At 37.6% G+C, this 13,378-nt stretch overlaps 1 protein-coding gene and 1 pseudogene across 1 annotated transcript; one reads left to right on the top strand and one right to left on the bottom strand.

Moving 5' to 3' along the window:
• Window positions 1-4,525: 4,525 nt before the first annotated feature.
• LOC149381099 (protein neprosin-like) lies at window positions 4,526-6,655 on the bottom strand. Its single transcript, XM_089601285.1, has 7 exons — window positions 6,500-6,655; window positions 6,180-6,269; window positions 5,928-6,098; window positions 5,658-5,810; window positions 5,282-5,338; window positions 5,063-5,200; window positions 4,526-4,888 (listed from the first exon to the last, which is right to left on the bottom strand). The coding sequence occupies exons 1-7, from the start codon at window positions 6,653-6,655 to the stop codon at window positions 4,526-4,528; spliced, it is 1,128 nt and encodes a 375-aa protein (XP_089457411.1).
• Window positions 6,656-10,714: 4,059 nt separating this feature from the next.
• On the top strand, window positions 10,715-12,743 carry LOC149381098 (uncharacterized; annotated as a pseudogene).
• Window positions 12,744-13,378: the final 635 nt, after the last annotated feature.

The following is a 13,378-nucleotide window of genomic DNA, read 5'->3' as shown; positions in this document are numbered from 1 at the left end:
AAACACTACCAAACCAAGGAAATTCGAGTTCAATCCACAAATTCGAGCTATAAACATCAACAATCGAGTCCAAACAACATATAATACTAACCAATTTCACTGAATTCAACTCGGATTCAAAACCCCCAAAAATTAAAACCAAGAACCCTAGGTCTCAAAATCCATTTTGGGTTTGATTTTCTTACCGAGATTCTCATGAATTTTGGACTCCTCAGCGTGTTATCTCTCCTTCCCGGCGTCTCTTTCTCGGGCGGTGGCCACGGCGAGCTCGCGGCGGTGTTGCTTCCTCGACTGGAGCGCGCGCAATGGTGGAGGGGTTCGGCCAACAGCTCGTGAGGTAGAAGAGAGGTAGAAGGAGGAGAGAAGAGTGTGGCGGCGACGGTAAGGCTTGGTGACGGGTGAAGATTGAGCTCGAGTTTTTTTTCCTTTGTCTCGTTCTTTTAGCCGAGTGAGGTGAGGAAGAAGAGAGAAAGAAGAGAGAGAAACCGAGAATGAGAGAAAGAGAGAGAGAGAGTGAGGGAGGGTGAGGTGGCCGAGAAAGAGAGAGGGAGAGTGGAATAAGTGGTCATGTGGCACTCTCTCGTCACGCCACATGTGCACAGGTGGTCCATTCAAATTTTGACACGCCTCTCTTAAAACGACCCCTTTCTCTCTTTTTCTTTCAATCTCATCCTTCACAATGTTGCACATAAGTCCATTTAAACTAAAATCTCACAATCCTGTCCTTAATTAATTAAAAATAATCTTGAAAAATAAACGAGAAAATTATTATTATTTCCCGTTATTTTGAATATATTTAAGGGATCTCGGAATTTATTTTTACTCTTGAGATTTTTAAATATCCGAGTACGTTACGAATAATAATATTGAATTACTCGAATATTCTCATTCCGAAATTTCATTGACTTTAAATATTATCAATTTCCAAGATATTTAAAATTTAAGGACGTCTCATATGCAACAAGAATTTGAATTAAAACTCGTCCATTTTATTCAAATTCACAAGTCGAGTGTCTACAAACGTTTAGACATTACAATCTTCGTCTCATCAGTTCAATTGTCGGTGGAACTGTCAGATTTGGATTCACTATCGACGCGTCATCAGTCTGCGATACCAGAGCCTGTGAGCAACGAAGGACTGAACTTGGAAAATATTGAAGAAGAAGAGTCCAACGATGACGAAGAAGCTGACGACGATGATTTGATGGAATAAGATGATTTGTCAGACGATGATGATTGATAGTATATAACGTTTTTCATGTAACTACTAAATTAACATATTTAAATTATTACAAATGCATACCTAAATAAAGTTTGTTTTGAATTTCAGATGGCTACAGCTACAGGAGCTGGAGGCAGCAGAGGCGGGGTTGACTACTTAGCGTGTCTCCCAAATTATTACGAGTCGGCGCCCGTACGCGATGGCGGCGAAGAAGAAGACGAGGAGATCGAACCGGCCGTGCGTGGGCCGACGCTCAGGATTCGATCTGAGCGTGCACGGTACCCCGGGATGAAGGAAGTCGTTATTTATAACGAGGAGTTTTAGTCTTTCTTGCAGCCACATCGAGAGATGGATCCGGATCTCGCGACGTTCGCGAACACGCTCGGGTTGGTCGTCCGAGACAAGATCTCGCCTACGGTCCCAAGGTGGACGAATGCAAATGTGGGGCCGGCGAAGGAGGCTGAGATCCGATCAGCGATTCGAGACAAGTACGACATTCGAGTCGATGGTGACACAACCGGGAAGAAGAAGGCGATTGTCGATGCGGCAATCATTCGAGACGCAAAGACTCGTCTACGCGATTGGAGGCATACATTGCGGTTATGGTTCGACATCGACTGCAAGAGCAGCGTACAGGTGGCGCGGTCGATGAAACCAAAGACCGTTAAGCTCGACACCGAATGGGAGACGCTGATACAACAATATACGAGCGATGAGTTTAAGGTAATCAAACCATTTACGTTAAATATGTGTTTACTCTTTTATCATACAATTTTTTACTTACGTGTACGTTTACTTATATTACAGGCCATACAAGTGAAGAACAAGGCGAATCGCGCGAAGAAGAAGACGAAGACTCGACTGGGGACGATTGGGTTCTCGACCCACCACATGAAAAACGTAAGTTTTATGTTTATATGCTACATCAAATCATTAAAACTATCCAACACTTGAAATTCTATTTACATGCAGAAGAGCGCCGAGACAGGCGCTTTCGAGAGCTTGTTTGCGAACTACAAGCGACAACATTAGTCCGACAAGTCCGAATGGCTGACTGCTGAAGCCTCCGCACGTTATGTAAGTTTATATTTATTTTGTCTTATTTTTCTATTAATATATACTAACTAGTTAATTATATCAGGATCGACTGGTCGATAGGTTCAACACGTTGATATTGTCGTCCTAGAGCAGTAGGCGATCCGCGATATTATGGGTTCGCGGAGTGATCACTTGACCGGCGTCGGACGCTTGGTGCCACAGGGAGCGCGGATGGCGACTGAAATCGCCGAAGTCTACGGTTCGGAGGCTGGGACTTCGCATCCAGGATATATATCGCAGGAGGTGTTCACGTCAACCCTCGCCTCGTTCGCCGAGGCAATATAGAGTCAGGTGCCCGGCCTCAACCTGAGCTCGTTTATGCCCCAATTTCCGCATAGTTCGCAGCAGGCTCCTTTGACCTACATCCAGCAGACTCCGACGACCGACGTCCACACTCCGACGCCCGACGTCCATACTCCGACGGGCGGCCAGCAGACTCCGACAGGCGGCCAGCAGACGACTCCCGACGGTAGCTAGACCTCTCACCGTGGCGGTCCGAGTCAGTCAGCTGATGAGCAAATTATTCCGCCGAGCCTTGCAGAGTATCAGCGCCAGCAGAGTATTTCACGTCGAGGCGGAGGAAAAAAAGGACGACGACCCAAAGGTCGCAGCTAGTCTTTTATTAGATATTTTGTGTATAGCAGATTATTATTTACATGTATTTTTACATATTTCTCGTTTATCAAAATCGTAACTGGATATTATATATAAGTTGATTTCGATAATATAATTTGATTTTTATTTGATTTTTCATTATAGAATTTCATAAACGAAAAAAAATAAAAAAATTAATAATTACCGACGACAAAGTCGTCGCTAATTCTAGTAATGATTGAATTTATTAGCGACGAATATTCCGTCGCTAATCCGCGCGGGAAATTTTCCCGCGCGAATTAGCGACGACTAAATCGTCGCTAAATGTAGTTCACAAAATTAAAAAAATGTTTTCGTTCATACATTTCGAGACGACATTATCGTCGCTAATGTCGTCGCTAAAGATTTAGCGACGACTAATTCGTCGCTAAATATATTTAGGCACGGACATTTAGCAACGATAAAAATCGTCGCTAATATCGTCGCTAAAAAGATTTAGCGACGATTAAGGGGTTATTACCGACGAAAAAAAATCGTCGGTAATGGCTCTATTTGTTGTAGTGAAGATGACGGAAATCGCGAAATGACAGCGGGACTTGAGCAAACTCAGGCTAAGGAAAATGGAAATCTGAGAGGAAGGGTTTCGTCAATTTTGGTTTCGGGAAGCTAGGTTTCCCCGAAATGAACCTTAAACTATTTATACTTAAATCGGGAACCGGTTCAAATGAGTCAAGTCCGGTTTGACCAGTTCAAGACACTGAAATGGTGTTTGCACGTACCCTCCCGGTACTCTCCAGTTCGCCGGTTCCTGGTCGGTTCCCCCGAATTTCAATCCTTGAGTGTGAGGCCTTGTAAGCACTGACGGAGCTTGAAATGCTCAGTAGGGGGGCTATTTGAAATAACATCTTAGGGGGGGCTAAAGGGTAAAAAAAAAATCCTTTTTGAGGGGGGCTAGTCCTACACGGCCTATGTCCTGCTTGTTCACGTGATGTAGGGAAGCCTTGCGCGGCATGGTGACATGACATTTTCCACTCGTAAGAAATTCAAGGGCTCTTAACAAAAAAAAATGTATACTTAATATTATTTGTTTTAATGAAAATAAATCAATATAGAAACCTTCCTCAGTGCCTCCTGTCTTCCTCATCCATCCTAAACATTTCCTTCTTCAATGACAGCAAGATTACGCTTCTTAAAATTCGATTTAAGCAAAATGATAAGTAGTATCTCATAACCAAAATGCTAATTCGTGTCTTTCTACTAAATATAACTAGTCTTTTTCCTTTAGAAAGGATATAGGCATGGCGAAGTCATGGCCATCGTCCAGTGATCTCTAAGGTCTCGCAAGACCATTTGGTTCAACTTCATAATTACTTACATACATGAATCGCGTCCCGGGTGAGGGAACTACTCCATATCTATTAATCAGAAGGCACGAGTAACTAATCCAGATTTTTTGGAAATAAAATTTCAAAGATATGGGCCATGATGGTAAACTAAAACAGCAAAGGTCTTATGTACCGTAAAGTTTTATAACTTATGCATATTGTTACAGAACAGTATGCTCAGAATTACCCACTTTACGAACATTCACATTAGATGAGAAAATGTAAGTTAAACCTTTGGCCCTGGCCCTCCATACAAAACAGTATGCTCCGAACTACCCATTTTACCATAGTCCTTCGATGAATAGATGTGATCATCATCGTTATTAGCGATGGTATCGAACGGAAGCTCCTCTTTACCAGCCTCGTGATACGTACTAATAGATATAAATGAATCCGTTTTATCGTTTCCACTTGGAAGGAAACCGGATCCCATCTCTGGACCGCTTTCACCGACCGCAGTCTTAGTTTCACCGCCCCATTCGACGTACGTTGCTTCAATATGATAGCCCTCAAATACCTCTTGCGGCCAAAACCCGACTACATTATCAGCAATTCCGAACGCAAACCACCATACTCCGCTACTTTTATCCTAAAAGACCAATAAATTAAAGGAAAAGTAAATAATTACTTTCAATTTGCATTGCTCATTATTTGTTTATTTATTCAAAAATTTTGGTTATTTTAATGTTTTAGCACCCAGAAAAAAAAAAATATGTCCTTCAAAATATTAGCACAAAATAATTAACAATATGACACTCCTTACCTGATAAACGTAGAAGTAGTCCATAGGAAAATCGCCGGGCTTAGTGCCAACAGGTGCTAAATAGGCACCAAGTGGAATATTAGGATTGGTCTGAACAAACTTTCCACAAAGTGTATCATAACAAGATGAGGATTTAGTCTGCAATATGCGGGGTAAGGCGTCAACGCATATAAATAATACTTGCCCTAAAAATTGGTTTGAATAAAATGGGAGGCTTACTGTGGTATACACATACAAACGAGTTTTGGTATCATTCTTATACACAAGAGGATTTACCTGAGAGTATAAGAAGAAGAGTGAGAGCGTAATATATAACGATTAGAAATAATAAGGGACTGTAATAATGTCTAACGATTAGAAATATAAATTGATTGTAACTCGGATGAACGAACAAGATTGAATATATTATTAAATAATGATATGTAAATCAAGAAAAATATATCAATGAAATTTAAATTTATATAATATATATAGATAGATTGAAATATTGAAAGTTATTGGAGGCTTGATTCTGCTTGCAAAATCAAATAAACAATAAATTCATCAATTTCATTTAAAAATATATATTACAAACATATAATAGTCTCACTCTCACCATCCAACCAACTTCCACGCTCGAACCACTAGTCCCTACAGTCATTAGTGCAGAGCTGTATTGGTTAGGGGAGACTTTAGGCCCATGTATGCTCATTGCCGCTCTACTTCCAACAAACCCTTTAGTAGAAGATTGTGTTCGCACCACGGCTCTCTGAAATAATAATTACGTTTAACTAATATTTTAATATGTATGTACAAAAGGATATAATTATACACATATAACTTAATCTACAGTTAACACATAAAAGCTAGCCAATTGGATACTCACATAAGTTTTCCCACCATTTTCCAAAGTCTGATATTTTTGTACATAATTAATACTTTCTTTTGTAATTCTCCGAATCGGCACTGTTCCCGTCGGACATCCTCCATCCGGTAGCTCGATGATCGCGTCTGATTTGTAAGCTTTGTTACTGGGTTGAAAGGATTTTGTACCCATCTGATTAAAAATATTTACATTAATTGATACTTAGCGTAATTATTATTATTATTTTTCGGAAATCAAATAGTTGATACAAACCTGATAATAGTACGAGTGATTTTTCAGCAAAGGATTGTCGAATGCTGATTGCTTCAGAAACTCCACGCAATCATATAGATCTCCAAAGTACTGGTACATCGACATTTTAATTAGAAGTACAGACTCATATGAGTGATACCAAAAATGTATATATAAAGTACTTAATTCTGTTATTATTATTATTATTATTATTATTATTATTATTATTATTATTATTATTATTATTATCATTCGTAGAGATTTAGATATAGTTACGGCTGAAATGTATTGAATGTAAAGAGATTCCAATCGCTGATTAGTACAGATATTCGCATGCAAACCTCTAATGTCTTGATTGATGGCTTATTCAAAAGCTTGAGTTGCTTCTCAATTTCCCACTCTTTATTTGCTGATTTCATGAGACGGCTCCCACACTTTACACACTTGAAGGAACAAAGTACCAGCGCGAGAACTAACAGAACAGTCTTGATTCCCATTATCTAATAGGATTCCTTTTAAAGAAAGAGAGAAATTTAACGAATGCTTCATGGTTAATTATCTACATAATAGCACATATATTGTTTCAAAAATGTGAGAAAAATAAAGGGAAAATAAAATAAGGAAGTTCAATACCTTAATCTTGAGACTACGCCAATAATATTATGAATTGGAATCCAGTTAGTTGTTTAAGAGAAACACCAATCCACCAATATATATATAGTCTGCAAAGAGACGTAATTTTGCTCACACCCTTACTTTATACAATAAATGCATATGTTCAGGGTAATAAATTTCCAATATATAATAATTAAATGTATTCATAAAACACAAAGGGGTCATCCTAGACGAGGTAACCAACCCTGATGATAAAGTAAAGTATGGAATATAAAAAAAAAATTAAAAATTAAAAAAAAAAAAATTAAAAATTAAAAAAAAAAATCCGCCAAGATATCAATTTTTACAAAAATACAAATACACAAGATCATGCTAATAAACTTCTAGTAAATATAATGAAGCAGTAATTCCGGACGAGATAATAAGCCAACCTTAATACAATTGATGAATATAAAATAAAATAAAAACTGCAGAAATCATTTAACATCATATTTTATACTTTGCTCAAATACAAATATACACATGATCCTGCTAATAAATTTACAGAATATGATGATTAAATGTAATTTATAACGTAAGTGATCACATTGTAATCCTGATACAATAAATAACGTATAAAAATAAAACGAAAGATATCGTTTAATTTAGAGACATACCTAGGACTAAATAAAATTCGTTTGGTGCAGTTTAGTTTGGTTAGTTTTGGTCCGTTTCAGGAATAGGAAACTATTTTTTTGGTTTTTTAATTTTCAATTAATTGAGTAACTTAGCCACGAAAATTTGGACATTGTATTGATACGACATTGTTTAAATATTTTTTAGCATTCGATTTACGCATTTAGAGTCTGATAAACAATTATTAACGAATATTTACAACTGTTAATGTCTTTTTGGATTTTTTTAATAAAATCTCGTGACTATTTACTTAAAATTTATCAAATTTGGCTATCTAGCAAAACTTGATTTTTTTTATGACTATACATCTAAACAGCCCTTAAATTTTTAGATCAATAATAAGACCAAATTAGTCCAAAACTAAAATTCGGTTATACAAATTTTTTAATAATCGAATCTTAAATAATAGATATCTAATTTGAAAATCGGTTTTAGAATGCAGTCATCCAAAATATTAGTCATCCGACTCAAACCAATTTATTTTCCTGTAATTTTGTGCCCATTTAGAAAAGAAAAAAAAAATCAATTATCTGATTTCATAACAGGTTATCCAATTCAAAACGGTTCTCCGGTTTTTAAAATTGATATCTAGTATACAAAAACAAAATATTAAAAAAAACGGGTTAAATAATTGAACAACCCAATTTTTGGATATCCAAAACCGATGGACGATCTAGTTTCATAAATGGATCCGGCCGATTTAATGATGTGTCACCACATTTTGGTTTCAGATCAGTTTTGATAATCAGTTTAATTGATTTTCAATTGATTTTTTGTACACTCCCAATATTAAGCTAAATAGATCATTTTATATGAGAATTCACTTTCAATAATCTTGAAATTTCAAAATGAAAATGTGGTCTTAAGTTTAGCTAGGGGCCTCAAATTCTCGTTAAATATCTAATTTGATCAAGAATCAAGAAGAAAAAGTGAAAATGTGTAATCAATATGTGAATGAACGTAAAATTACAATAAACTATATGCTCTCTTCATACCAAAAAAATGAAAATACACTAAGGGATAGAACTCAGGAGCTCGATACAACGAGATTAGTAGTATCTAGATTTGCTAAATTATCAAATAAAATTTATAAGTCCAAGTTTATTGAATTTTAAATATATCTATAACATGGATTCTTCTATTTGAGGATCGTGTATTGCAAAAGACAGATCGTAAATTGATATTCTCTATCATGCTCACGATAGATATCCATTCTTGATCCAAAATGAGGGAGCCGGTTGAGACAAAAAGTGCTTGATCGATCTTTATCTCTGAATTTTGAGGAGGCCTGCTGCAAGCTTACCTCAAAAGGGGCACGCTCCCCTACCATGAGTGGGCTGGATTGATTAACCTCAGCCTAGCAGATGACCAGATGTCAAATGCTGAATGCCCAACAAAAATCATTGTTAAAGATATATAAAGTCCTAAAACAACATAACAAAAATCATTGTTAAAGAAGGACAAAGTCCTAAAACAACATAATTGAAGGTCCATTTGAAGCAAGAGATCATATATGGTTGGGTTGAAAGACTTGATTGATGCAACAAAATCGCTTTTATTTCATGAAATTTTGATCATCAACTATCGCGGGACTGATACTACTACAAAATACCTATTAGAAGTCGCTATATTTGCGTCGGGTACATTTTTGAGCGACGCATAACATTATTTTTTGGAGCTCGTTTGACGTAAAAAAGATTAAAATTAAGCCATTTTAATTTTATTGGGCCACGTGGCCTGGCGTCGCTCAAAAAGCAAGCGACGTGGGGCGTCGCTCGTTTTTTGAGCGACACCAGGCCACGTGACAGGGGCGTCGCTCACTTTTTGAGCGACACCAGCTCTCTAAGCGACATGCGGCGTGGCATCTTCTTCATTCGACATTTTCTCTCCAAAACCCCCAAATACCTCCATTGAAACCCACCTCCACCACCATTACACATCTCCACCGACCACCTCCACCACCATTACATATTTCTAGCACTCTACTCCGGCTGGCGTCGTGGTTTTGGTGAACGTTTTCGGTCGTGACGCACGGGTAAGAGGTTAGTTTTAGGGTTTTTTTTAGGTTTTTTAGTTTTTCTTTTTTTTTTTTATGATATTATGAGTAAAGATTCTTAGGTTATTTTTTATTGATTTCAGTGTGAAGGATGTGCATTTGTTGTTATTTACCGCCGTCCCCGCGCCCGTAGTCGCCGCCGGTCCCTCCGCCCCTCTTTCGTCCGGTCGCCGTCGTCGGGCTTAGGTAGAGTTTTTTTTTTTTAATAAATATTTTATTAAATTTGTTGTTACATATTTTCAGCCTCTCATTAGCTTGTGGACGCCTTTAATCCGGTTTTCACTCGCCGCCGCCGCCCGTGTTAGCATCCAAGTTTTTTATTTTATTTTATAAAATGTCAATTTTTTTTTTGTACATATTATAGGGCGTCGCTTGAAAATTGTGTGTCACTAGATAATATAAAATGATTATTTTTGTTGTTTTCGATATATGTATCGATATATTATGTTTACTAGTAGTTTATAGACTTTAGACGTCGCTTTTTCTTTGTTGGACATGAATTGTGTGTGAATTGTGTGCGAATTTTGTTGTTTTGTAATGATTAAATAAGTTATGCTTAGGTAGTAGGTTAGACTTTAGTTGTCGTTATTTTTTTTTTTTTTGCACGTGAATTGTGTGTGATTTTGTTGTGTTGAGATGATCATATATGTTATGTAGTTTAGATGTCTTTTTTTTTAAAAATTGGGTTTAATTTTTGTGTATAGCTTTATTATGGATAAGTTATGGATGTCGGCTCGTAGAGATTCAAACCAATATGTGGATGGTATGAGAAAGTTCTTGGACCATTGTCTTAGTGTATGTGAAAACATAGAGAGAATTCCATGTCCGTGTGTCAAATGTGGGAGTTTAAGCTTTGGGAACATTACTACCCTAAAAGAACATTTGATATGTCATCGATCAAAGCTATAAGATATGGATACATCATGGGGAAAATTATGTGGCAGAACATAATGTTGTCATTCGACTAGGACAAAAAACGTTATCCGGTGCGACGAATACTTCAAATATCGCACCTAAAAGTTTATTAGGTGCGACATTAGGTGAGACGGTTAACGATTTGCAAGATGAACTTCAAGACAATCCCGACGAGCTTTATTCTCTTTTAAGTTACGCCGAAACTCCTCTATATCCTGGTTGTGTCAAGTTCACCAAACTTTCAATCTTAATAAGGTTATTCAACTTAAAATCCAAATACGGATCGAGCGATGTTATGTTCTCAGAACTTCTTGGCTTGCTAAGAGATATATTGCCAGAAAATAATCAGATACCCTCGTCTCTATATGTGGCAAAAAACACTCTAGCGGCTATTGGTTTGGGATATAAGAAAATTCTTGCATGTCCAAATGATTGCATCCTTTACCGTAATGAGTATGAAACTCTTGAGCAGTGTCCCATGTGTGAAGCTTCTAGGTGGAAGCAGAAAAAGGATACAGAAAAGCAATCTAAAATCCCTGTAAAACTATTGTGGCACCTACCAATCATTCCGCGTTTTCGTCGATTATTACGAAATCCTAAGCACGCTCAAAGTTTGACTTGGCATGCTAACCAAAGGATCGATGATGGAAAGCTTCGACACCCCGCAGATTCGCCTGCCTGGAAACATGTTGACTCAAAGTGGCCGACGTTCGGCAAAGAGTCTAGAAATCTTCGTCTCGCTCTCTCATCCGATGGTATTAATCCACATAGTCTACAAAGCAGTAGATACAGTTGTTGGCCCGTGGTTCTTGTGACGTATAATCTCCCGCCTTGGTTGTGCATGAAACGCAAATTCATGATGTTATCTCTACTTATCTCTGGTCCCGAACAACCAGGTAATGACATTGATGTGTATTTGGCTCCATTGATAGACGAACTGAAGTTGTTGTGGGAAAATGGTGTCCAAGCTTTTGATGGACATCTTAAAGAGGAATTCACACTTCGGGCTGTTCTGTTATGGACCATAAATGATTTCCCGGATTATGGAAATTTATCTGGTTATTCTGTCAAAGGCTTTAAGGGATGTCCGATTTGTGCATACGATACTGAAGGTGAATACCTGAAATATGGGCAAAAAGTTGTGTATATGAATCATAGACGCTTTTTACCATTAAATCATCATATTCGCAGATGTCAAGCGGCGTTTAATGGCAAAAAAGAGTTTCGTACAGTTAAAAAGTCATTGTCAGGAGTTGAAACCTTTAATATGTTGTCGAAGATGAAACTTAGGCCTCTGGGAAAAATTGTGAAAAAGCCGAAGAGTGATACGTCTGTAAAGAGGAAAAGAGGGGAGAAAGTAGTCTACGACGAAGGAAGTTGGAAGAAGAAATCAATATTCTTCGAGTTAGAGTATTGGAAGCATCTACTTGTGGTCATAATCTTGATGTCATGCATATTGAAAAGAATGTGTGCGATAGTGTCGTTTCTACACTGCTTAACATTCCGGGAAAAACAAAAGATGGTATATCGTCGCGGCGAGACTTGGTTCATATGGGAATTAGAACTGAATTAGCTCCGAAGGAGAATGGAAATCGTACATATCTACCACCATGTTCTTTTACTCTAACGAGAGAGGAGAAAAAGAAGTTCTGTCAACCATTGTTTGATATTAAGGTGCCCGAGGGATATGCAGCTAACATCCGAAGTTATGTTTCTTTGGAGGAGTTGAAAGTCTTTGGACTCAAGTCTCATGATTATCATGTTTTGATGCAACATCTTTTGCCCGTGGCCATTGAGTCGATGCTTTCAGACGGATTGAGAGATGCCGTTATACGACTCTGTGCGTTTTTTAACATTCTTTGTTCCAAGGTTGTTGATACATCGATACTTGACGAGCTTCAATCTGACATTGTGACCACGTTGTGTAAATTAGAGCAATATTTTCCGTCATCATTCTTCAACGTAATGATTCATCTTACAGTGCATTTGGTGAGAGAACTGCAATTGTGAGGACCTGTGTATCTTCGATGGATGTATCCTTTTCAGAGATTCATGCAAGTGTTAAAAGGATATGTAAGAAAAATCGAAATCGGCCTGAAGGATGTATCGTTGAAGGGTACTTGGCTGAAGAATCTGTGGAATGTTGTTCTGAATACTTGCACGATTTGGAAGCTGTTGGACTTCGCACTGATGTTGTTCGAGATAGTGTTACAAGTAAAGGTTTAAACAATGGGGTCGTTTGTTCGGTTTCCTATACACAGCTTTTGCAAGCGCATCATACGATCTTAGAGAACTCCGATTTAGTTCAGCCAATTATCGAGTAAGTTATCAAACTTTATATTTTCCTATATTTTTAGTCTTCTTTATATATATTAACTTCTTATCTTAAAAAATGCAGAGAACACATGAATTTATTACAACATACGTCGACAAATAAAACTCCGAAATGGATACAAAACGAGCACGTGCGCAGATTTTCAAAATGGTTAGAAGAGAGAGTTTTGACAAAGAACGATGCTATTTGTACACTTCGTTGTTTATAAAAAATACCGAGTACAGAATTTATCAAGCATTCAGGTTACATCATTAATGGTGTACGGTTCAGCACAGAGGAACGTGATCGTAAGAGAGTCACGCAAAATAGCGGGGTGAGTTTGGTTGCGAAGACTATGCAGATATCGAGTGCAAAAGACACAAATCCCATATATTCAGACATGATATACTACAGAATTATCAAAGAGATATGGGAAATCGATTACGTGTCCTTTCGTTAGCCGGTTTTTTTGTGTGATTGGGTTGAGAGTAATAATGGTGTTAAAGTGAACAAGAATGGATTTACAGTAGATCTAAATAGAATCGGTCATCGTAAAGAACCGTTCGTGATGGCGACACACGTACAACAAGTGTTCTATGTTCGTAGTCAAAGCAAGTCAAGATGGTCATACGTATTCGCTACGCA

The sequence above is a fragment of the Urtica dioica genome, chromosome 11 (assembly GCF_054948205.1).
Source record: "Urtica dioica subsp. dioica isolate 48M chromosome 11, U.dioica_male_clone48M_v1_H2, whole genome shotgun sequence".
Classification (NCBI taxonomy): Eukaryota; Viridiplantae; Streptophyta; class Magnoliopsida; order Rosales; family Urticaceae; genus Urtica; species Urtica dioica.
The sequence above is the reverse complement of the archived record's forward strand: the minus strand, read 5'-3'. Positions and strand labels throughout refer to the sequence as shown.